Source organism: Poecile atricapillus, chromosome 1 (genome assembly GCF_030490865.1).
Source record: "Poecile atricapillus isolate bPoeAtr1 chromosome 1, bPoeAtr1.hap1, whole genome shotgun sequence".
NCBI lineage: Eukaryota > Metazoa > Chordata > Aves > Passeriformes > Paridae > Poecile > Poecile atricapillus.
Window position 1 is genome coordinate 47888653 of NC_081249.1, and position 27256 is coordinate 47915908.

The following is a 27256-nucleotide window of genomic DNA, read 5'->3' on the forward strand; positions in this document are numbered from 1 at the left end:
TTAAGAGAATTGAGGAAGGCAAGAATCATGTCACTGTCTTGCATCACAGACACTTGTCAGATTTAACATCTATAGCCAGCTTTAAGAATTGTACTGGCTCCATGACACCTCAATGAAGAGTCTGATCATGGAGGTAAAAAGAAAATCCCAACAAAACAATCCCAGACATTCCTTAGAACTAACAGCAAGTGCACAAAATTTCAAGTTAATTAGTATCATAGAAGAGATACCTTCTCAACTTACAAAATCATTAGTTTTCATTCAAAAATTTCATTGAATTTTTATATCATGAATTTTATGTGTGCTCAGTGTGGGAAGACCCCAAGTACCAATTCAACTGTAAGGGCATAATTGGAAGGCCATTTTCTTCTGCTGAGTTCTTATTAAGGCCAATGACGTGCAAGGCAAGATATTGCATAACTGAAGATACTTTTTCACAACCAGCAATGGCAAAAAGTAAAAAAACTGACAGACTTACTTATTTGGGGGAGTGGAAAGAACAACACACAATGACTTTTGCTGTATTTCTTAGATATACCTCCTTGATCAACTTGATTCTTAAATTCTTGGTAATTCATTGCTCTTGAAACTTTCAGATTCACACCTCAAAGATTCATGACCCTCTAAGAACAAAGTGACTCAGCCTCTGAGAACTGTAACATTCACCATTTAGATGTGTTCATCTTCTATTCACATTAAATGTTAAAATCAAAGTTAGAAGTATAATAACTGTTCAACATAAATAATTTAACATGGTACTCAAAATTTTTCACACACTAAAGAATGTATTATATTAGATATGATTAGTAAGAAGTGTTATTGTTCTGATCTATCTTCCCCATACAGCTGTTGCTGGTACTGAAAAGCTAACATTTCTAGTAAGCAGCAGCTTCCTTTTATAAAGTGCAAGTTTTATGACTAAAATGCTAATTCCTAAGTAGCCTGTCACAAAATGTACTGACTCTTTGCACCAGGCAGTTGTAGAGAGGTCCTGCCAAGATCAGGAACAAGTGTTAATGAATGAATCGCATCCACCTCTGAGATTTTCAAGAGCATTCAGGGAGGGAACACACCTTTTTCAACACTAAACTTGTGTAGGTACCACACTAAGCAAAAGGGTAAGGAAGGCGCCAGCACCATTAGACTTGTGACAAAATATAAAGTTGAAAATACTGATTTCTTCATTAATGTGTTGAAAGTGTTGAGTCTGTGACATATCCAGAGCATAATGTGTAGCAGCACTCACCATCACTATGAATGAAGAATTAGTTGGAGACCTGAGCCCATTCATATGTAACCTGCTGAGTCCAACATGCGATGTCAGCTTTCAGTCAGAATTCAGGAACATTTAACTCCTGAATACATAAACTTAGTATTATAACCACAGGATTAGTGCTTCTTGCACTTAATGGATGCAAGTTTACTACCAAAAAAAAACCAAACCACCATAAAACCATCAAACAAAACAGAAAAACAAACTCCAAAAACTGACTTTCAAGGAGAAAAATAGCAGCTCCTGAGAATCCAAAGCACAGTAACACTACAACTGACTGACAATAACTATTTACAACAGAAATTCCCTTTTTTGCTTAACCACAGCATCATACTGTTCTCAAAGTAACAGTTTTTAAGTTTGGATCTGATTTGCATTTCAGGTAGAGATGGCGTATTGATTTAATCTGCAGATATTATTTCCATCATTCAGTAAACAGAAGAGTGACCCAATAGTGGTGTCTTCAGAAGTTCCTTGTTTCTAGAGGTAGAGGTAAATTTGACCCATCAAAACCAGCTTTTATTTCTCTAAAATAAAAATCCCTATAAAGACTTTCTACAAAAACAGCACAAGATTGTGTGTCAAATTAATTAATTAGAAGTCAAAGAATCAAAGAATAATTTTAGAATCAAAATGTTTTGGGTTGGAGGGGACCTTAAAGATCATCTAATTCCAACCCCCTTGATGTGTGCAGGGATACCTTCTCCTAGATCAGGTTGGTCAAAGCCCCATCCAACCCAGCCTTGAACACTCCCAGAGATGGGGCATCCACAGCTTCTCTGGGCAACCTGTTCCAGTACCTCACCACCCTCACAGTAAAGAATTTCTTCCTAATATCTTAATGAAACATGCTCTCTCTTTCAGTATGAAGCCATTATCCCCACAGCCCCCATATAAGGTACCCATCCAGCTCTCCTGTAGGGCTGCTTGATATCAAAAACGGTACCACAGGTGCTCATGCTACCAATTACATGATGATCAGCACTGGCTTCATCCCAGTAACACTTCCAGCAGTACAACCAGCAAGCTGTGCTCAAACATCTGGACAAGATACACCTAAGACTTCAGACTTCAGGAGTAAGCTGTGTACAACAGAAGCAGCAACACCACTGCAATTATAATAAATTATCAGACTCAGTTAATGAATGCATCTGAGTGAAGCATGCTTCATAGTTATTTAACTTAAAAACAAAAGCAGCAGGAACCCATGTTCCATGTGCAACTGGGCATTTGGAAGTCACAGGACTATACCACCCTAGAAAATCAAGAAGGATGGGCATGAGCAGCTGTGTATAATGAAGAATCAATAAAGAATTTCTCATACTAAGTAGATCCCCACACAGTGTTTCTTTGACCACAAGAAAGATTAGGATTGAAGACTAGAAGAAAAGAATTAAAAACATAGGCATAACTGTGTCCATCCCTTAGCATAAAAGAAGCAAAACATTTTTGACTTTTTTTGAACAGACACTATTCCTGTTCCTAAAAAAGGAACGAGGGCTGGAGATCCAATGCTGTTTTAAGCCTCATTGCATTCCAGCTACTTCAAGTAGAAAATATACCACAGGTAAAAATCCAAGAAAGCTTACTTTATTTCATTTAAAAAGGGTTGAGTGGGAAAGACAACCACATATCACAAATAATAATAAAATATGGATGGATTATAGAAATAATAAAAAAATATGGGAAAATATTGAAATAATGAACTATGGGGATATAAACCATCATTTTAAGAAATAAAAAATTACCTTTCAGAATTTCTAGGTGCTCTGTTTATTAACTGCAGCCAACATGAAGTAGAGAAAGCCTTCTGCCTACCCTTGCAGGGAGCCTAGGCAGTGCACAGAGAAAGCTGAAGGGATGGGGAACTGGAAAGCAAATGCTAAGTAGAGAACATATAGATGGTAAAAGTATACTCAGAATTATAAAGAAAAAAAGATAAGGATCTCTGGATGGCAGAAAAGAACATACAAATGGAGAAACAATAACCTGGACTCTGCTGTTTCTGGGTAGCTGTGCACACATTAATCATGTTCTAGAATGATTAGAAATACATTTTTTGCCTTATTGAGGGATATTTACTTCCATATCAGAGATTATTCATCTTCTCTTCAAAAGTCCAGGAAGCTATCTATTTCATTTTATAAGATGAATGTTTTCTGCTCAAGTGAACCACGTTAGCAACCACACAGGAGGAACTAATACAGAGTATTATGGGAAAACATTCTCAAAAGGTGGAAGAGAGAATAAAAGCTTTCTGATGTTACAATAACACATGAATAAAGCCACTTTTCCTCACCTGTTGTCATCATCAAAGGGAGGGAAGCAGATACTGGAAGATCAGGTTAAAAAGTGTTGCAGGATGAGGACTGTGTCCATAGCTTAGGTGAGACAGCAAAGTGGAAGCTTGGAGACAACCTCTGCCCTGTAAGGGGACTGAAAGTGTGATTGACAGATCATTTCTGAAATGTGTTAATAGAGTCCCACAGGCTACCTGAATCACATTCAAAATGTCGATCTTCCTATGGTGTCTACATCAATAGAAGTACATGACAAAACTAGAAAAATTTCAATGCCATCTGTTCAAATAAACCAGAATTTTCCCTCCTCACCTCCCCTCTTCAGCTGTTTTAGTCCCAAGCTTCAAAGCCTTATTTGCATCCATACAAAATCTGTTTACAGTCAACTTCACTGTGATACTGGAGCTTCTCCCCCTACACCCCCAAGACACAAAGTAAAGCTGGCCAGGTGTCTCTAAACCACAGAGCCAGCTGCTCCAAACCAAGCCCACAGGAAATAGCAAGGAAAATATGCAGCATTTGACACATCTGGAATAGATTGCAGAGCCTTTGAAAATACTGTCCCAGTTCCCTTCCTCTTGCTGATGAGATTTCAGGCTTCCAAACTGATGCATCAACTATAGAGGACTGGATAACGTGTGCATTTTTAACCCTGCCTATTCTTTCCAACCAAATGAGAATTTTTTCCAATGCAGTACACAAAGCACGTGTATGAAGCTTCCTATAAAATGCATGGACCAAACAGAAGTAATTCCACCAAAAGTTGCTACTTAATATGGGAAAATTGATATAGTTGAAAAATAGTCTACTTGAATTTGGTAAGCATAGAAAAGGAAGCAATATTGCCTGCTTTGCACGGTTGCATTAACTCCTTAAAAGAAATGTCCTCACAGTTTGTTATAAAACATGAGATGAAAAAGGGAGGGTAGGTTAGTACCTATTTTATGAGGTAATTTGTCTGTAATTCCATGTCGATACAAATACTGAAGTGTGCATTTTTCATCATGAAGTACAAAAAAAACCCCAAAAAGCATTAAGTCTTAATTAGCAAAACAAAGCAATGCTTTATTATTCGCTTCTTTTTCATCTGGACAATGAATGCAAAAGAACACAGAAACAAATAGAAGTTTAGAAGGAAATCCCAATAGGATATTGAACATAGTACTTAACTTTCTTCTCTCCATAAAAAGCTAAGAAGTAGAGGTGCCCCTAAAGTTTTAGTCACTATCAGTTATCTCTGAAAGATTAGGAAAATGAAAATGTTTACATATGTATATTTCAAACATTCATTATAGATACAAAACTCAATACAGCACTAGCTTAACACAACATAAACCTCACTGGTTTTAATGTTAGTAAAAAAGCAGAATTCTAATTAAAAATAAAAATGGAGGAAACTATTTGTACTTTTTTTCCTCAAAGGTGCAAACAACAGCCAATGTATTTTTGCAACTGAGATTCCAGTTGTACAAAGGACTGAGAGATGTCTTCTCCTGTTTAAAGAAGAAGCATAAATTTCACAAACTTTAAAAGAAACTACATGTGCATGAACTGTAGACAGTACCCCTTAAAGAGATGATATTTATAAGAACAAAATGGTATACCTTAAATGAATTAAGGGCGAGGTAAAACACATTTTCTACTTTCAGAGCTTTAAAAAAATCTTTTTCCTTCATCGATTACTTCCCAAATTACCTTGCATTTAAACTAGTTTGTTCTTATGAAAGTAGTATTTATTCTAAACAAGCATTACAAAGTAGTTGTATGATTTTTATTTGAGAAGCACTCAATGTGGATGTTGTATTTATAGTGACCTCAAGAATGCAAACCTCCAAAATTACATCTACTACTAACTAAACTTTTAATAGCCAATTAACAAAAAATATGTATATAGCTCTAAGATTAAACAAAATTTAGAGAATATGCTGTTACAAAATATATTTTGACATATTTCCTAAGAAGCAATTAAAACAGTCATTTATGCAGAGTTATTTACAGGGGACTCAAAGTGTATCAGTTTTAGCACAAACCAGTATACTGGTTTGAATTCAATATTGGCAAATCTAAGTTTGTGACAAAGAGCTTTGGGGTTTAGTAAACTTAAAAATGTTCTATACAGTCATTAGATGAATCTAAATCATATAAAAGAAAACTATCTGAACTGCTTAATCTGAATCATTTAATGCATTTCATTGTACTCAGAAATTCAGATCACCAAGTCAGCGGTACCTACAAGTTGTGAAAAAAGATACCACTCAAATCTTTCAGATACAACAAGCACAGATTAACTGAGTCTGTCTGTACCTAATCTATACTTACAGATAGTTTGTTTTTACTTCAACACCATCTTTCTAACGAGCACATATCCAAATGTGCTAAAACAAAAGGCAGCAACTATAAATATTTACTAGAATGACCAGAACTGGTACTTGATCATAAACCATCCTGTCATTCATTTTTGAAGCCATATTTTCATTAATTTGTCTTCTGGTTTTAGTAGTCTTCTATCTTATTAACTTGGAGGGTTACAGATCGTCTGGAAGTTTCACACCAGCATAGGAAAGGAATGTCTGTTCGATGCAGTCTGGAGATAAAGAAAAAGTTGCGCTTCAGTTCATCGCCGTGACTCACCAGAAGCAGCGTTGCTAAGTGACCAGCAAACCTGAACTGCAAGCAAAACAGCAGCCTCCCCATCCCCCGTGTCAGGATGGCAGAAAAAACACAAAGATTTACTGTTATTTTCTTATGATTTCAAAAGAACACCTATTTCCAGCTGTAGGGGTGTTCTTATTTATTAAAATTAACAATCAGTGTAGAGGAGACACACTAGAGAGCTTACCTGTCTACACAAGAACAAGGACATTTAAATGTGATAACAATTAATTTGAACTTCTTGTTTCAGTAATTAAGATGCTTCAAAAACATAATATTTACGTGTTCGTCTTTCTAAACACCTCATAGACATTATGAGCCTGCAGCCTGCATATCTCTCAGTGGTGCTTACACAAAAAGAAAAAATTCAAAGCCACTGAACTCTGACAGAACAGCTCATTAACTTCAGTAAGTCCTGGGTTAAACAGTGTTTTGTCCCAATGCAGAATGTTAATTGCAGAAGAGCAAGGAATCTCAGACTGGATTATCAAATACTTTCACTATTCTCTTCAAACTACTGTTCTCAAATACCATTTAGTCCTAACAAGTCTTTTTAAAATATTAAGTATTAAATATTAATATTAAAAGTATTTAATTTACTTTAATTAATATTAAAAGTATTTTCAAGCTTTAATGTACTGAAAGCTAACAGATATTTTCAGTCACATGTCTACAAATTCCAGTACTCTGAAGAGGTTACCACAACACTAAGAAAAGAAGCCATATCTAACTATTGCAAAAAGGCAATGCCGCCATGTAGTTGCCAATTTTGATTGGTTGCTAAAAGGAAATATACACCTCAGTTAATTAACATACTGCATAATTTGGAAAAAAAATGACATTTAAAAGAAATATTATGTCACAATTACGTTAACAGATTTTTTTCATAATCAAGTGCATATTGTATAGCACAGTCAGCATTAGCTGTTTTTAAATATTTATTGCCATCTTATATAAAAACAACCACAGGTTTTTTTTCAGTCAAATACTGTCTCCATTTTCAGGCTTCAAAAATGTGTTTCAGGTTAATTAAAATTGATCCTGTGATCAATCCTGGAGAAAATTTATAAAAGACTTTTTTTTAAAGCAAACATAGCTTCTCAGATATATCATAATATAGTCTTTAAGCATTTTTAGTGAAATGCAGAGAAATGAAAATGCTGCAATACTTATTTCTAGGCTAAAATTTATATTGTTATGCAATTTAAATGAAAAAAAGTTGAATGCAAATAAAGACCCCTGGTTTAAGTTACATAGTGAAGTCCAATAAATCCACTTAACGGATAAATAGCATTAAAAAAAAAAAAGAGTGGATATGTGCCAGAATGATTAGTCAGCTACCTGAAGGATACATAAAGCACATTGTTGCATACACAATAATCATACTTGTACATGACTGTCTTAATCCAGTCATGTAAAGAGAGACAATACTCAACTATTGTTTGCATGTTCAGACCCATGTCAATCAGATTTAATATGCAGGCAGATTAGTGCTTCCTAACTTGCTGACAACAGGTTGACTACTAAAGTCAGTTTTCCAGCACAAAGGACAGTATCGTGACAGCAGCAGATACCATTTCTCAGGAAAAACAACATGTTCCTCCTAATTTTTGTTACTGAACATTAGTTCCAGGGAAGACTGGAGGCAAAGAGGATGCATTACTTGTTTTCAAGTAGGAGACTTCACACATCTCCAAGCCCATGAAGAATACATGTTCAATATTCATGACAGATGTTCAAAAATTATGCAACTTCTACATTGTGACAGAAGTTTGATTATTTATGTTTTAGTATTTCTTTCTTCTCTGTTTTCCTGGGAAAAATAACCTCAGCACTAAAAAATGGCTTACCTTCAGTACAAGAAAAAAAATCTTGTTCTGTGAGCAGCTGCCATGCTTTCAGACATATTTCTGACTTTAAGATAATTAACAAAGCCTCGAAAGAACAGGAGGAGTCCTGAAAGTGTAGTAAATGCACAAAATTAATTCTATTAACATAAATATATACTATACCACATTATTCTTATTAACAATTTTAAAAATCTAGCCTACAAAGTAAATTGAAGTCTTTATCATTCACAAATTCAACAACCAAGCTAGCTTTCATCGTGTGATACAAGGATTCAATTTTATGAAAGGTTTTTCACAAATTTTAGTGATTTTCAGTTGAAGCGTCATCTGTGAAAAAGACTGCATGAAAATACTTACAAAGAATAAAAAAATCCTGAAAAGTAAAATAATCTGATTTGCAAATTATTTTCAAGTAGAATTCTCAAAATAAATTACCAATGTGTTAGAAGAGTACCTGGTTTACAAAATGCGCCTTTAACAATGTGCAAAATAAATGTATTGTAAGTTAAAGGAGGAAAAAAAAAAAAAAAAAAGACAAAGTAAGGCTTGCTCTAGTGAGAAGTCAATAATGAATTAGAGTAGCTTGTGACTTGGGATTTAACCATCGATGAAAAAACACCTGTCCAAGTAGAGGAAGAACAATTGCCAAAGGAAATTACTCAACATATTACTCACAATATCACAGTTTTTGTCAACTCCAAATTTCAACATCTTTTAAATTATCTATGTTTCCCTGCATTTGAAAGAATATTTCAGCTAAGAAGAAAAATATGTACACAATAGTCACAGAGAAGTCACATTGGCAATAATGATACCTTGAAGATATATGCTTATGTGAATATACACGTGCATTAAAACTCCAAAAGATCAATGAAACTCTAAACTGAGGTTTTACAAGTTCAGCAAAGGATTTAATTGTTTTCTTTCCTACATGATGCACTTTTTCTTCCTTCTGTCCTGGATGAGCCCCTGATTTTTTCCAATGATCACTTATTCTCTAAATTATTTTTGTTTGTGATGTTTTAACTTTCCTTTTGCTTTTTTAAACCAAAGCTTCATTAGAACATGCATGCAAGCAAAAAAAAAAATAAATTAAATAAAAGACAACAGAGAATGCTCTGCCAACCAGTAGAACTTCACCTAAGCCAGACACATTCCTGTGATTAAGGCAAATTCAACATAGAGAAGAAAGCAGTAAGATATTGACTGCAAGTCTACAACAAAACCTGCTACCCAAAGGCCACCAGACATAGCCTCCCTTTCAACTGAAAAGAAGCTGAAAGAGCAAAATGACCGCAGGTAGCTCTTTAGGTGCTTGGTGACATTTTTTGCATTATACGTGTTGGAAAACCAGTCCAAGCTCAACCCATATTTTACATTTCTCTGTTCAGGGAAGAAAGAAAAACAACTTTCCATTGTGTTCCTCAATAAGAAACATTGGCTAACATTTAAATTTAAAATTTAGAATTGTCTCTCTCCAATTTTTTTACTGTACACAATTGCTCTTTGGAAGTAGACCACTTTCATTTTCCATGACACATAAGCAATTTTTCCAGATGTTGAAAGAAGGAAGGCAAGCAGAAACAGATCGGTGAATACCAGATGAGAGGAGATGGCAGTAGGTGGGCTGAAGGATGTCAAAGGGCTATGGAAAAGAAAGACTCAGACTCATTCCCTTCTGGAGAGATACTGGACATACTATTTTGTGTGCTCTAACAAAAGGTTATCCAAAACAACAAAACTCAGATCTCGTTGGTAGTGTTCCCATGACATGATAATACTCCTCCATGTCTTGCTAAGTAGTTTTTTTAGGTAGAATTCTTCCATGGTGTTCTAGCAATACCATATAGCCAGTTTATCACTTGAAAAAAATTGTTGGCATATTTCATGCAAAACATACATAAAACAAGGGAATGCTGATTGCCAGACACACACCGTATGCCTCAGTGCTTTTTATTCCAAAGCATATTATAAACCTGGTGATTCAAAGAAAAAAAAATAAATTCTCAAACACTTCAGACCAAAAATAAGGCTTTCTCAAATTAAAGTGAGCTACTTCCTGAACATGTGCAAAAGACCAGTAAAAAGAAAAACTACAGCTTTTTCCAAAGACATGCAGGGATGGGGAGAGTTCTAGGAGAAGAATACTATTTTCATCCTAGTGAAAAAGGGTGTCAAACCTCAATCTCAGGCACCACAGGACTTGGTTTTAATTAAAAACTTATTTGGAGATGTTTGTGCCTGCAAAGAGTCATTTCACTTCAATGTCTGTTTGTCCCTGCAAAGAGTCATTTCACCTACTTCAATACAATAACCTCAAACAACATGAAAATATTCAAGGGACCGACGCTCTGATGTGTTAAACATTTGCAGCTTTTATGTATTCCAAGCAACAAAATGCACAACAGCAGAGCAAGGTGGGCATTAGAAAGTCTGATGAATGCCCTTGAACACCACTAAAAGGCAGAGAGAGAAATTTTTAGATAATGTTGTTTAAGACTTTTGGCATTTCTTGCAAGATAAATAGCGAGTCACCAACAGTGAAGATCTGAGTTGGTGTTTTTTCTTAACTTACTCAACATTTCATTCTAACATCTGCTCTTAGCCACTTAAATCAATTGACTCAAAGGGAAGAGTGCCACCTACTGAACCAGCAACAGTTTACCGTGCTTCCAAAGCTGGAAACAGAAATTAAAATGCATAACAGCATTCACTTCTGTAAAAGAAAACCATTCCAGATTCCATATTTGTATTACAAAATCATTACGGATTATAGTTGGAGAAAAGTTATAGTGGTTGGAGTTTGGTACATCCTCATTAAAAAGAAACAGAAGAGCAGAATTTGATGTGCATAAGACTTTGAACATGAGCAGGCAGACTCTTAAGAGAAAGCTGACATCATGGGACCACTGTGATCAGCAAGCATGAAGCCATTCTCATCCTACCGAGCAACTGCTGATGCAGTTTGCATTTCAAAGGACTCAGAAAGGACATTTTGTGACCTGTGCACAAGACAGCAGATTTCAGCTTCCTGGGTTCAGTCACATTTCTTAAAATTTAATACTTGACACATAGGTTTCTACATGTAAATACTACTTATCACTGACTTTTCAATACATTCTCTACACAAAGCCAAAGTTTCACTACACGGTACTGCGCTCCTAGATCAGTAGAAGCAGCTTCAAAAGCATAAATTACAAGTCTGTTTTACACAATCTCACATGCAGAACAAAATTTTCTGAGCTGAAGAGTATTTGAATAGTCCACAGTTCACACAATAACACCACTATTTAACCAATAACCTCATGAATACTAGGAAAATTAAAACAACATACAAAACTATTAGCAGGTAAGGAAAAGCACATAGCTAAACATGTTACTAAACTCTAATTTACAATTATATGATTCATCTTTGAGTACTTCCACATCAAAACAGAAATTAATTAAACTGCCACTTACCAAGTACAAGAAATATCCACCAAAGCCAGTACTGTCCATTGAAATATCCAGTAAAATAATCTGAAAACTGAAATTCATACATGAGGCTTAGCTGCAGTAAGATAGATGACTAACACATATTTAATGCAGTATGCAAATAGAGAAAGCATGGAGGACAAAGCAAGTTAAAATAAAATAACTGTATCCTACTAAAACGCAAAACTAGTATTTGCACAGCAGTTTAATACACGACTAACACAATTCTAGTGTCAGTTGGTTTGCAGCAAATTAAGTAAAAATCTCTAAAAAATATGTGCAGCCATATAAATATATATATATGAAAAACATCCTTGTATTACTTGCCAGTAATCTGAGGTTTTTATTGTAATGAATCACCACTTGTTGATTTTCCCTTTTTCCCCCCAGTGCCTGCCATCCCAAACACATTACAGCAGCCTGCTGCTTTAGATATTAACACGAAAAGCCACATTAGTTTAATCTTATCAGACAGGGATGTTCTGCTGACCCCACAAAAGAAGAGCTTTTGACCTTCTGTATACCCCCTACTGTTAATCGCTGCCACAAATACCAGCCCCATAAAGACCCCCAACTCATTAAAGTCTTTTCATTTTCAAACCAGCATTCAGTTCCCAGCAGTGAGCTGAACGCAACTAAATGAACCTTGAAGTGCCATTTCAACTGCTCCTTCGAGTGACCATGGCAGACAGTTTTGTCCTCCCTGTGAAGTGGGAGGCAGCTGGAGGGCAGGGTGTGATCACACTGGAGACAGGTATCTGTGCCTTTACCAGACTCCAGACTTTATGCTTCACTGATAAAAAGGCTAATCAAATGTCTCCAAAACCCACACAAAAAGTAGAAATGGGGAGATGAGTGAAGAGTTGCCAGAAGGAATAAAATAACCTACTTAGCAGCTCTGTACACTTTCCATACACTTTTACCCTGCTATCATTCATTATGTTTACTGCATCCTGACAGTGCTTCTCATGTGCCCTTTCTAGGACATTTCAGTATATCAACCAAGTATATCAACAAGAGGGGAAACAAAAAAACCCTGAACAAATAAAAGAACCCCCACAAAAACAACAAAACAAAAAAACCCCAATGAAACAAAACTAACTAAAACCTATCAGCCAAAAGATACTGGGGCATATATGCAAACAGATGAAAATCTAAGACATTTAAAGAACTCTAGAAAAAGCTGGCTTTTTTCTTCAATTAATCCACATATTTTCTCCAGAATAAGGTCAAGTCATATGAACCCTTTTGAGGGTTTAATCTTATGTACTCTATTCATTTCTATCATCAAAGAAAAAATAGCAAGAAACAGAACTGCCAAGTTCAGCTAAAGAATTGGTATTTACATTATCCCAATATAAATACTCAATTCCAAGGATTTTGACAACACATTGACATTGATCCCATCTCACTTGTTAGTCAGTATTTTCAATTGTCTAAACATTATATGTGTGTGCATATAAATACACACACACAAACATATCAATATCCTTTCCAATAGTTATAATTTCATTTAATTGGAAAGAAGATTTACTAAAACCAACAATCAAATATTTGCCCGTGTGCATTACTCTCCTCCCATACTCTCCTTGGGTAGAATCAGCCATGGCAGCAGAATTTCCCCTATAGTAAAATTGTGCTTTTGTTCCCCCTGCTCTTCCTTCTCCCCAGTAAAAATCGATATAGATCAAGCATATGCGAATTCAGGTTCTTTAGACACTAAAAAGTTTTGTACTACTGACCCAGAGTGAAAAAGAGTGACACAAGCCTTTGGAAGATCTTGAAAGAAAGGAACAGAACAATTTGGTGTACACAGGCCTACTGGTGTGTCACCATTAAAATGACTGTCAACAAAACACCTCATAAGCTTTCTGCTCTTGTCTCTAGGAAGGGAGACAACAGAGGAACATGATGATCTTCATTATGAAAAAAAACCCACCTTGAGGTCTTGGAATTGGCCAGCTATAATATTTCTGAATTAGTAATGCATTATATACAATAATTTAATTATAGTCTAGAACACGGTAATTCTACAAGGAAGTTTGACATATATTAATTTTTATATTTGGTTTGGGCACATTTTCCAGGAGAGAGGAATAATAAAACTGACATGATGAACAAGTTCTGCCCTCTGTTTAGTATGCCTTAAGGGAAGCTGAAAATATCCCAAACCCCTTAAGATAAATTCCTTCTCAGCACCTGAATTCCAACAAATACACCAGAATCACATCTAGTCCAGCAGCATTTCCCTGCTCTGAATGAGCAAAAAGGAAATTAAGAAAAAAAAAAAAAAAAAAGCCCTAAGAAGGATGTAGATCATGTCCAAGAAGGGCCATGCAATCTTTCAACCATTTTTTTACTACCATGCTAAGACTAAATCAAGTTACTAACACACACACAGGAAAAAAAAAAAATTAAAACAGTCATTGATGGCAGAATATGAAAGATATGTAAGTTATCCAAGATCTTTTTCTTTGTTAAAAGGGACAGGATTTTAAATGCTGTGTCTCACAGATACGTAGAATTCACGTTCAGAAAGCAGCGTTACATTTCACCTGGCATCCACTTAACTAAGTAACTTGCATTTGGCTAATGTGCCTTTTGGAAAAGTATCTAGTTTTGCAGTGAAAACATCAAGAATCAAGCATTTTAAGATTGTAAAAATGTGGCTAACTTCATATTTAAGTTGGACCTGATCCATATGTATATTACAAGGAATTAAATAATAAAACACAAGGAAGAAATGCTTTCTTATATTCCCTTCTCAACAAGCCAAGACACTTATAAATCTTTTACACATGACACTATAATACCAGTGATATTTTAGGTACTTGCTCCATTTCTCCTGTAGACTTTTAAGTACTTGTACAAGGAATGAGTCATTCTGCATTTATTTTAGTGAAAATGTGAGCATCAAATGCTATATCAGGTAAAAAAAGAAAAAATACTGGTTCTCAATTCCCTTATTAGACCCTTGAATAAATTGTTGTGGGTTTGTTCTACAGAGTCTGAAAAGTGTGAATCAAGAAACATACCCGTACAATGAGAATCCATTTGATCAGGGAGAGACCAAATCCACAGATTGCACCATACCTTCCAGCTATGGTATTTGTTATACAGAAGGATAAACAAAATCCAATCCAGTTGAAAATAAATGCCACTATAAAATAAAAGAAACAGTAGCTTCTGTTAATCTGTATAGCTAAGCAAACAGACTTAACAGTAATTTCACTTTTAAACTACTAAGGACATGCTTACACAGTCAGTTAATTCCCTTCCGGTAATTCAGGCTTTCAGAGATTGACTTTGAACCCAGACATTCCCCATGGTATAGTCACTTAATGACAAAGCAAATGGTAAACAGGCTGGAACCTACTATTTTACACAAGAGAAAATTCCAACATAAAAGGAAGTGTTACACTGCAATAGACACCTAACAAGATTATACTGGACATGAAAAGTAAATTCACAAAAAGGACTATAACATACAAGATTTGGATTAAAACAAAGAAGAAAAACCTTGCTAGACTTTTATAACCAAAATTATAGTCATATGCACACATTTGTGCATGCATCAAGGCTGCATATTCAGCTTTATCCAGTTTGGATCGAACAGAATAAAGGTATCCAATCTTGCTCCAAAAACTCAGTGTAGAAATTAAGGTAAGTTGAGAAGCCAATGTTTTATGGGTCTCTTTTAGATCCATATTCATATCTTCTCTTTTAGATCTATATTCACAAGACATAAGAAGCCTTGTAAGCTTTACACAGAAGTTTAAGAAATCAATGAACAAAAAGGACATTAAGCATAACTACCACTATTGCTTCAATTAACACTTTTACACAACCCCCAATTCAACAACTTAAAGTTTCATATCTGCATATGTACTTAGCAATCAGCATCATCATCATCTGTATTGACTTCAGGTTGCATGCATTACATCAGAGTGTGAGAATTCACAGTTAGGGGAATGGCCCAGATGGGGAATCAGTGAGGGCATCCAAAAACAAAACCACCAAACAGAAGAGCTGGAGGAACTGGTAGAAGGAGGCAACTCAGGAATTCTGGAGAGAACGTGACAGTGTAAAATTGAAAACACTAGGGAACTCCACAGTAAACAAAAGAATTACAGAGGAGGGAAAGAGGAAAGGAAAAGGGGCAGAAGGCAACAAAACCCCTGTCCACAAATTCTTAAAGTTTAAAATCCCAAACTTAGCTACATAAAATTCAGATATTAAACCGTCAGAGGAAAAATAAGTCTGTCTCTTCCATTCAAGTTTGAACACACAACTAGGAACAGAAAATTCCTCAAATGTTTTATTTAATTGAAGCATTTTTAAATACTATCTATAAAATTCCCACTGTTTGTATACTTTAAAACCTTCTTACAATTCTTCCAATAATCCACATGAAGATGCAACGATATGCTCACAAATGCAAAATTAATCTGTAAAACTGCAGTGGGATTCCATGAACTTTAAATAAACTGAAGTTCCAAGAGAAGTTTTGGAAGGCTTCACATCAAGACAGTCATTTAGTACAAGTGAGAAAGCACCTTGCATTGGTCAGAGGCATGGGTAAAAGGTAACATGGGTAACAGGGTAACACAAAATCTTACTTTTATACAAATTACTAATCTAAAAAGAACCCAAAAAATAAATCAAAACAAAATTTAAAAAAAAAAATCTTTGAACAGATGTTGATCCAAACTGGCATTTGCAGAGGAAACAAACTAAACCAATCCAACCCCCACTAAAAAAAAGCCCTACAGAACAACATTGTGACCCTAACATTTACCTATCTTTCCAAGCCACATTTACATTTAGGAGAGCCTAGATAAACTGTTTTGATTTCCCTATTTTAAGCAAGCTCTACAAACCCACCATCTTTTAACAGTAACAGATTTCAAAAGCTCCTTATTCAATGTATTCTCTGATCCTGTCTCAGCATAAGAACTCACTGCTCTTCACCCCAGTATTCAAGCTGCAGAGAGTGACTTTGATTATGGTTAGGTATACCTAATGACAGGTATCTTAAAAAGGACACAGGATTCACATGTTTCTAATGGTCTATGAGGACTAGAGAAATTCTCAGAATATGTACAATTTTAATAGAAATATTTTTTTTTAAAATACCTCAACTCGTTTTTAAATACATTAGAAAAATAAGAGATTTCCCAATCATAAATACAGGAGGGGAAAAAATTATTTTTTATAATTAAAGAGGAGCACTAACAATTTTACCCTACTTTCAACTCTAAGGGAATATTCAAAATTGAAACCACTGTCACTGCATGAGTATTTGATGGATATTTAACATCAAGGTATTTGCCCAGCTCTTGAAATTAAAGGCATCAGCATGTTCCAGTCTTGTTCATAGCAAGGGTTTTCTTCTGTCTAATCAGTCTGCTGTTACATCAAGTTACATAAGCAGCTAATGCAAGCAGAAAATACATAAACCTTATTAAAGCTGTAAATTATGCAAGTTCAGGCATTCCAATAAAACTGAAGTACATACAAAAGAAAAATCTCCTTATTTAAGTCTTTATTGTTAACCATTTGCTAGAAAACTTGTACAGTGAGGACCTAATCAAACATCTGTGTCTTCAGCAGCAGAAGGGACATGTTACTTCCATTTCTCTAAAACTCAGGTAATGTTAGGAGATTAGTCAGGTAATTACATTACTCAGGTAATTAGGGAGATTCTCCCAACACTGCCTTGGTGTTCCATCATTTTAACAAACTTAAGAAGGGCAACAATACTGTCTGCATGTTTTCCATCTTTCCCATTACTTCTCTCTTACATCCCATGTCCTACTACTACTTTGAAAATCATTCTCCTTGTCTCACTGGTTACAAAAAAATATTTGCTTTCAAAATTGCATCTCCAGCTTCTGAGCAGACTACAGTTCCTTCCAATTGCCTTTCTTACATCAAGATCAGCCTCATTTGCATTTTTCATCATATGCATCCTTGTGTATCTTCTGTCAGCCATGCAAGCTCTGATCTTTACAACTTACACTACATTAGAGTTACTGCAGTTAATATTCCTGTCTCAACTTATTATTGCAATGACAGTTATTCATAATTTTCATCCCTATGTTGCCACAGAGAAGCCACAGCACAAGCTCCCCCATCAAGGATGGAGGCAGAAAATAGACCAGTGAGAGGAGTGAACAGTAAAAGGAATTATTTACTAATTTCTCTAGAATTACCAACTTCCTTCTCTATCTAGTAGAGACAACTAAGTTGTTGTACAAGTTCCTTGCTGTGACAAATCCTATCCTCCATTACTTTTCTGCATCCACTCATTTTGTGAGTGCTCAGTGACACGGCTCAGCTGTTCAAGAGGTGACCCCATCCTTCATACCACATCAGCTTCCATGACATTCTCACACAGACAATGGAGCTGCTGTGACAGCAATAACATACTATCATAAGGAAAGCCAGTCCTAAAATTGAGGAGGAAAAATATTTAATGATCTGCTTCAACCACATTATGATTCTAACTAAAAATAATTTCTAATTTCTACTTGTCTATTCTCTTCATGTAGCCGGGTTCTGTGTGCATCCTGTAGACCTCCACTACAAATCAAACCACTGTGCAATAAGAATTGTTTTGTATCCCAAAAGTAATCGCATTCCTACTTAAGCCCAATGTTCAACTACTGTCAACTTTCCTTTAATAAGTTTCAGATATTTAGGGGAACTCATGCTGACTGCACTGGCATCATGATTTCAGTTTCTACTTTTGATACTCTAGCACCATTCAGAGAAGTGGGACTGATAAAAGTATGATTTTTGAATTTTGTAACTCCTGAAGTGATGAGGAGAGAGTAACTCTATATAAATGTAATTCACATTAAAAGAATGTAAACATTAGCATTATCTCCTCATGACAACAAAACTCATAATGAAACACATAAGAAATTGGTATTTTGGGAGGAGGAGGGTTGAACTAAAGGTCTTTTTTAATAAACAGTATTGGTGATCCAATGCAGTCCCTACATTTATGCTGTATTTCTCCTTCAGGTTTTCAGTAAAATAATCCCAGCCAAAATACAAAGTTCAGGACTTTTGAGTTGTACATATTGAAATACACCAGATGAAACAATAATGACAAGTGCATTACACTGTGATTTTTCCCCAGTTGCTCCAGCACTTCACCTGCTGATCTTTTTTACTTAGCCTTCCACAACTACGCATTAATCACTTGTTTTAAGTTTATATTCAGTATCATGGAAAGAAGAGAGTAAAACTGATCTGAAGCCTTATGTTCCAAATTTTAGCCATGGCTCAAGCCTGTATTGAGATTATCATGGCAACTACATACACAAAAAGCAACTTATGCTCAGTTAAAGCCTTTATTCCACAATTTGTTTGTTCATTTACTTACTATTTTAATATTTAGCAAACACACAAGAACTTAATGTTTTCTACCTGGCCTAGACTTACTAAGCATACTGCAGTAATAAATAATCCTCTCCAGATCTTCATGCATCATTAGGAATTGTTCTTCCCATTCCTGTGTACAATTTGTTTCACTCTTTAACAGGGATACACCTTTGCTCCATCCTGAAGGTTCAGTTACAGACTGATGATGATCACTAGAAGTGTCGGCTATCAGCTTCCACAGAAAACCAATAATTTTTTTTCTTAGTGATTAATGTTCAGAAAAATTCTTTAGCATTTTGTTCCTACTTTTTGTTGCTGTTTTTCTTACTACCAAATTCAAAGCTTCCTCATTCCAACTGCTTTGTATTATATCTAAGGCATAGAGAAAAAACTATGTAAATCAAATTGTTTCTACAGTAAGAAAGAAGTTAGGTGATTGTGTATGAAGGTCAGTCAGTCCATCCATAATGACCAGAGAGAAATAAGAACTCAAAACAGTTCCTCTATCTCCCAATATTTAAAATTTTAATTAAGTGACTTCCCTTCAGCTTCTCTGGCATGACTAAGGGAAACCTGCATAACATTTGTGATATAGACATATACAAGTCAGGTTTCCTAAAGTTACACAGAGGAAGCCTCCCATGGGAAATTCAATCATGCTTACCAGTTCTCAGGAAGCACACACCAGGACACTTGCTCACCCTGAGCTTGCGCTACAACTCTGCCTTCCAACTTGGGCTCCTAGAAACTCCCAAAGTAGGTATCCCAGCTTGTGTGTGCTTTATTGACTGTTTGAGGCACTTAACGGTTTTGAAAACTATATGAACATTCATTTATAAAACTTTGGTACAGTTATTTTCTGTTTCAATATGGTATCTAGGACACCATGTACATTTCTACTTCCCTGTAAAACAAGATTTTATTGCTGTGAGTTGTATACAGTGCTTAAATAGCCTAGATGTTAAAAAAAGGACAGATTTCTGCATGAGAATTTAAGTTTTGGTTGTACTACTGGACACTTTTCTCCATTTTATCTTTTTATTAACCTATCTGTGAAGTTAGAATACATTTTCCCTGTATTGTAGGGACAACCCAAAACTCCCTTACATGGTTTCAAAGAATTCAGATAAGCTCCACAATTCCTCTTGGGGTCCACAGGAAAAAAGGTTGGTTCTAAAGCATTCCTTTAATATAAAGGAAAACCATATAAGCCTTTTAATAATGTCCAAAAGGACCTCCTTCACATAATGTATGAGTATGAGTTTACCAGACATAATTCAAAAGACTTCCACTACAGGCAGATGAAGCATGAAAACCAAACCATTTGTTCATGACACTTACTTGCTCTATCACAATTACAGCTGTGTTCAAAAGGGAAAGATACAGCTCAGAAATTCCTCCCTTTTGTTGTGCATACAAAAAAATACTCTGAGAAACTCACCTACTAACTTCCTCTGGCATTCTAGAAAATTTCTACTATGCTGTAAAAGGCAGAGCTGACTTAAAAATACAAAACAGAAAAAAATACATGAAGTGGTCTGATAATTTTTTTTCTCCCACTTTGCATTCAGAGCAAAATGAATATACCCATATATATACATTTCCTTCAAAATAAGAAGCTCACAGACATCAGTCCTGACCATTAGAGATCAGATTCTTAGCTCACCAACATAATCACAGACTAAGGGCAACATGAATTTCCTGAAACACAATTTTACCATATATTAGAAATAAAGTGGATTGTTTTCCAAATTTTTTCACCAAGTTTCCGGATCAAGCAATAAAATCCACTTCTTCAGCCAAAGGACTTCACTTTTTTAGTGTGCACTGGCTTACTCTGTTTTGTTCTGCTACACAGAGCAACACTTTATAGCTTAGATAAGAAACAGGTCTGTAACTGACATGCACCAGGCTCCTAAAACAACCAACACCCCCCAACAAACAGATCTGGCCACTAGATGGCCCGGAGACGGCAATTTTCTGCAACATGGGCAGCGACCACTAGATGGAGGCTACATATCACTAAGTGACTGCAATATGCAGGTAAGCCCAGTAAAAAGTTTATTTTTCTACATTTCAGTTGAATAAAATGAAATTAAAGAATGTTAACTTACTGTTATAAAAACAAAGCTATCTGCCCCCTTTTCCATCCCCAAGGTCTTCCAAAGCTGTACTTGATAGTCGGGGAAGAGGTGGGAGAACACATCTAACAAGCCATTTGTTCACTCTTATTTCACTAGAGAACAATTCTTGATACAGTTCTCTTATATTTTAACTATGTGAGGGAATTTGAGGCTTTCTGTGATCTGCCACCGCTCCTTGCAGCATTTCCCACTCTTGGGAAAAAACCCAAAAGATATCCTTACTGTAAATTTCATTTTAATTGCTGCTCTCCTATATCTACATACATCAACTTTCTGGAGACTTTTGTTCTCCTTATCGGACAAACATGAATACACAACCCACATATAAAATATACTTGTATTATGTTAAGCTCATTTTTCATTTAATTCTCCAATTTCCTAAGAAAAACTTCTAAAACCTAACATTACACTTCTATTAATATCCATAACTGTGTTTTCATGAATTCCTCATACTATGAGCACAAACAGCAAGTAAAGTTTATCAATTTCCCTATGTAACCAGTATTTATAATAACCCACACATTCCAATTAAACAAACACTTGCATAAATACCTTACAATGTGTAAGTACTCATTTTATGCATTTCTTTCATAGGTAAGCAAAGTTTGCAAAAAAATAGTCTCAGAACAATTATGAAAAATTATGTTCTACAGAGTATTTTTTCCAGTGTCTAAGAGCTGCTCTGTGCAATCAGACTTGGCTAAATACCTATTTGAAGAGAAGGCTGCCAGTTTATCCAAGTACATACTTGTATTCTTGAAGGTGGACACAAGGTTCTGGGATTGCAATTTTGGACATCTGTGACTTAAAGGACTTAAGACATATTAAAGCCAATGATCTCCTTGGCCTCGAAGTGCACTGCTAATGAAGGCCTGAACCACAATTTAAAAGGAAGAACAAGTTCACACAATAAAGGATCTAAATAGGTTAAATACAAAGAGTTATAGAACATATAAAAGGGAGAGGAAAATAAAGCAAAAAAGAAAAATTAAGTCACACCTCCCTTTGCCCCCAAGAACATACTCTTTCTAGGCTCCAACTACAAAAAGAGGTCAGACTACAATATCTACTCTATAAACGTCTTTATAGCTTTGTGAGGCAGACACATATTTTTATCCCAAGGTGAAAACACCACATCATACACGAAAAAAAGCTTCTGTGAAAGTATTGCAACCTGCATCTGCAACAGTTAAAGATATTGAAAAAAAGATTACAGAAGAAAGAACTACTAGGAAACGTAGGTGGAAAGACATAATGGAGACTTCAGTGGATAATCAATCAGCTTTAATCCTGATGAATTCTCAGCAGAACAGCTATATCCACAACATCAATCTTCCATCCAGGTTGCCAAACACATTTCTTTCAGAAAGGGAAAAAACCCTCAGAAATTAGAAATAAATAAGTAATTTGTAAAACTAACACAGCTTCCTCATAGAAACAGCTTCTAGTTGCTAAATCTAACTTTGCTTAATGCAGTACACAAGTTATAAGACATGCACAGTGTACATACAGTACGTGACAAAGAGCTGCAGAAGGGCTGGTTGAAGGGAAGGCTGAAATCAGGTTACCTGAAGACAATACATTTTTATATGACAGTGGTTAGTTCAACCTGAAAATGAGTATGGTTGGATTTGTTCCAAAAATCAACCCGCAGCTGTTTAATTCACTACACTCACATCAGCAACTTTTATACAGCACATTGTCTCTTAATTTTTTTTTTAGTTAAAAATCAATTGCCAGATTCCTGTGATCTGACCTTGAACTGAAGTTGGTGGTCCAACTAGAAGATGACAGTATTTCCAGTATAGAAATAGACTTTCAAGCATTTACTATGATTTTGCTTTGTCCCCTTATCTGTGACAGATGCCACCAAAAAAAAGGCAACATATTTGCTGTATCTGGAACAGGAAGTGTCCATTATATCTGTGCACAGGCAGAAAAATCTGTTCATTACAGTACATTAATGCAATTTATTATTATTACAGCTCTCTTCTATATTCCATAGGAAAAAGGTACAATTAAGATATACCTCAGTAGGTCTGGGATACAAGATAACTTACTGAAAAATGCCAACATGAAGATGCCATCATTGCCCACTCTAAGCTGATCTGCATCACTGAAATCATCCCGTGGTGGATACTCTTCTTCCTGGATTTACAGGTTAGTGATAATTTAGTGAAAAGTTTAGAATAACTATCTATAGGATAAATTATTAATCACGTTTCTAAAGCTAGAAGAAAATTGACATTTCTGTAACATGTCCACATAAAGGAAGTTTTAAAAAAATAATTTATAACTATAAAACAAATCTTATTTGTTGCTTATATTGACAGAGCCCAAATTTTCTGTAAAAGTTTCTGTAGAAGATGCGTACATACTGTCTATTCATCTTAAAATAAGCTAGAATTATTTCAGATTAGTACTTTGACAATCGAAAACAACATACTTCTTTTTGTTACTGTAACTATCTTGCTATGTAGCCAAACTATTAAATATTTTTTTGAAAAGTCATCACACAGTATGCTCTATACTTTTCCTGCTGGAAAGGTCTCCTAATAATTTCCTTCATATAAAATAAAAGTTACAGAATAAGGCTGGTATCTTAAAATCAAGTGCTGATGCAACAGCATTGCACTAAGCAATTTTATAACCCACAGCAAAACATAAGCAAAGAACACCTCCAGGGTCACTAGAGGGCGCAAGCACATTAGAAGTATCTAAAGGGCCTCAACTCAAAAAGCACAGCAAACAGAGACATAAGTCAAAATGATCCAAATATTTCTCCCATTGTGTCAAAACGCTGGACCTTAAAATACTGAAAGTGAGAGTTGCTTTTTTTCTCAGCAGATTTTCAACAGAACTTAGCAGATATTATATATGAAGTTCTATGCACAGGTGAAACATTGCTCCAGCTGTAGACTGGCAAACACAAAAGTTTTCACAATGACAACACTTCCTAAAGAGCCTGATGAAAACTAAGACCAATTAAACACCATTTTTATACTTAAATGAGTAACATCAAGACAATGCAGGATGACACAAGTTAAATAATGCTGTCAGTAGCAGCAGTAAAATGGTCTTAATAGAAGCACAGGTAACATTCTTCTCCTAATTCCTCCTGTTATTACCGTAGTGTATTGGAACTGACATAAAAATACACCTATAAAAACATGAAATCCAAAGAGATAAAGTGAAATTTACTTGGCTGTTTCACCCACAAGTATTTAGTACAGAAATAATGACTAAAAGGGCATTAAACAAGCACAGAGATCTAAAGCTCTGTCACATGTTCCACTTTGTCAATAGAGCAAAATAATTTACCAGGGTATGGCAATTAGGTTAAAAATGTGCTCAAACGACTGCTCTACCAACTCAGAGCAGTCAGCTTCACCCTTAGTAATACAGCCATGAAATTCCAGCTGTGCACTGTACTTCAAATTAATTAACCAAGACACGATATCAGATAACTTACTTAAAAAACACTGCCATCCACACAGACAATTCCAATAGAAGCACAAAATGCCAGTTAAACAACAATCCTAAGGGGCTATAAATCAACTCCACATAATTTCGGGTGCTCCTAAATGGTCATCTTAAGTGACTAAGAAAGCATCTGTTTGTTTAGCTCGACTTTGCTGCAGCTACAAGACTGAGGGAGAGGAGAGGAATGGGAGGGAAGGAAGGGCTGAAAAGGCATTTTAAAAAGAGCTGCAATTTGGACATTTTAAAAACTGTCTGCTAGCAACTGTACTTCACACTGGCATTTACAGTGTGAAACAATTAGTGAATTACACTCTATGTAAAAGTTGCCTCAGAAAAATGAAAATTTAATTGAATTAAGTATGAACAAGTATTAATTTATCACACTCCATGTCAAAAAGGATGAAACTGATTTCTCTTTACTGTCTCCAAAAAACAGCATACAAAAATTGAGTGTTTAAGAAATTAAGTACTCAGAATACTAAGAAATTAGATCAGCCTATATCCACATCATTTAGGATGATGAGGTTTTATGAGCAGTCCTGCAGACAGAAAACACTAATTGACCACTGCTCAAGTCCCACTAATATTGCTTTCAGTGCTCTCATTTAATCTGGTTAGTGTCAATTGCCCTAGTCTTTCTTCAAAATATAATTGTTTGCCACCATGCACTGCAGAGTGAAAATGGGCAACGAAGAACAACTGTCCTCTACACTGATGCTTAAACATATATTCACAAAATACTTCTGTTAGATAATGACATTTTTATCAATATGGTATACTTTTCTTATAAATGAGAAGAATGTAACACAACACACACAAATCTGTAAGATATGCAACACTTTCAGTATGTCATTGATTTTTGACAAATTTAGCCAAGTTAAGGAAGACAGGCAGCATTTCCTGCTTTCTAAATAAACTGACATCTGTAGGAACAGAAAACTCACTGCTCCTATGACCAGAGAAACATCTGAAGAAAAAATTATATTATCAACATAAATGTCACACAGAGTAATTTCTCTAAAAAAAAAAAAATATCAAATGGTACACAACATCTACTGAAGTTGAATCTATTAAATCCCCATAAACTATAGTGCTCTCTGTAGTATTCTGCAAGAGGACTGTTTGTTCTCCTCAATGTTTTTTAGCTTTTTTTTCAAACTGAAATATAGCATATAGGAAGACAACCACCTTAATCAAGTAAAGAACTCCTAAACTGATATAACTCTCCCCATCGCAGTGATAATAGAGAAAAAGTTCTGAGGAAAGGGTTAAATTACTTAATAAACTCCATAAAATATACCTTCAGCATACAAACCAAGAGGGAGAAATTAATAGTGGGGGAAAAAGGCACAATTAACCCTAGAAGCATTTTGTTTCCCAGCAGGAAAATTCATAGCAAAGTCTAAACTAGAGAGAACTATACCATACCTCTGGACGACTGAGGAATATTTCATCAAACAGACTCCTAGATTCCCTAAACTGGGCGTGCTAAGCATGTAAAAACAGAAAAACATAAGACAAATGCAACTGAAAAGCATTAAGTAAAAGCCATTCATTGCAACATACAAACAAAGTAATTAAACTGTCAGCAGTATTTTTGTCCATTTAAATTGCCCTTTCAAAACTGACCTTGAGAATTTGAAAAGAAAAAGCCAAGATAACTAATGCTATCAGTACTGATGACACAGGGCTAGTACAATTTCTTCGATAAATGAGATATCTGGGAGCATTTGAAAGGAATACATGTTCATATACAATCTATTCCTGTAAGATGAGCTACACAAAGAATTATAAAATTATTGAAAGCTTCATTAAATGTTAAGTTTAGATTGTTCATATTATCTGTTAAGACAGGGCCTATGATGAAGTATTTAATATGATCACATTAAGGATCTTTTTTAGTGATGTACATGATTTGGGGGAAAAAAATGAAAGCCGCATAATAAGTGTGCTGCCCTTCCATGTCATTTTCCTCTCTTTTGCTTAATGAGTAGATTTGAACCTTCACTGCACACTTTGGAGTACACCATGAAAATTATCAGCTTCATACATCGCTCAAGGTACCATAAGGACATTTAACTTCTTCCAACTGTTCACATCATCGCAGTAGAGGCAATATATCCTTGTTTATAAGGAAGAAACCAGAAGCTTAGAACACAGCAGAGTTCACATTTGTCAGAGCACTGACTCCATAAGGCTGAAAATAAAAAGCAAAAAATCTACATGTCTACATCATTTGTCTATGCTTTGCAAAGTGTGTAACATGCAGGTCAGATAATATCTGCAGCTGTCACTCGTGAAAGTGAAAAACAATTGAACTTTGCACTACTGTTACATAATTAAGTTACTTATCTGTTCTTCCATGTGTATTCAAAGCTAAACCCTCCCCCTAAAGATGGCAAACCACCACTCAAACTGTAACAAAAGCTTTCTTTCTTATTCCAGCCACCTGCCACATTAAGACAGTCTTACTACACAGTCTTAGTCTATCTCAGTGTAAGACCAGAGGTATTAAATAAGGTAGGGATTTTGTGGCAGCATCACGTGGTAAGATAATTAAAACAGCAGTAATTACAACTGCACTGGCACGTAATTTTAATATCATCTACAAAACTGAAACTCAGCTTCAGCATTTCTTACTTTTGCCCCAAAGCCCAACTTTGCAACCTTAATGCTGTTTCTCTA

At 35.4% G+C, this 27256-nt stretch overlaps 1 protein-coding gene across 2 annotated transcripts in view; it reads right to left on the reverse strand.

The window, feature by feature from the left end:
* Positions 1-4611: 4611 nt before the first annotated feature.
* NDFIP2 (Nedd4 family interacting protein 2) overlaps positions 4612-27256 on the reverse strand; it is a 45320-nt gene continuing 22675 nt past the window's right edge. Inside the window, exons 4-9 of one of the 2 annotated variants that reach the window (XM_058850988.1) lie at positions 26000-26059; positions 23149-23236; positions 14585-14709; positions 11535-11601; positions 8076-8181; positions 4612-6157 (exon numbers count right to left, since the gene is read on the reverse strand). In XM_058850988.1, the coding sequence (XP_058706971.1) occupies positions 8078-8181; positions 11535-11601; positions 14585-14709; positions 23149-23236; positions 26000-26059 (444 nt within the window). In that variant the 3' untranslated portion in view covers positions 4612-6157; positions 8076-8077. The remainder of the gene's footprint in view (positions 6158-8075; positions 8182-11534; positions 11602-14584; positions 14710-23148; positions 23237-25999; positions 26060-27256) is intronic. The other variant, XM_058850996.1, reaches the window with a different exon arrangement.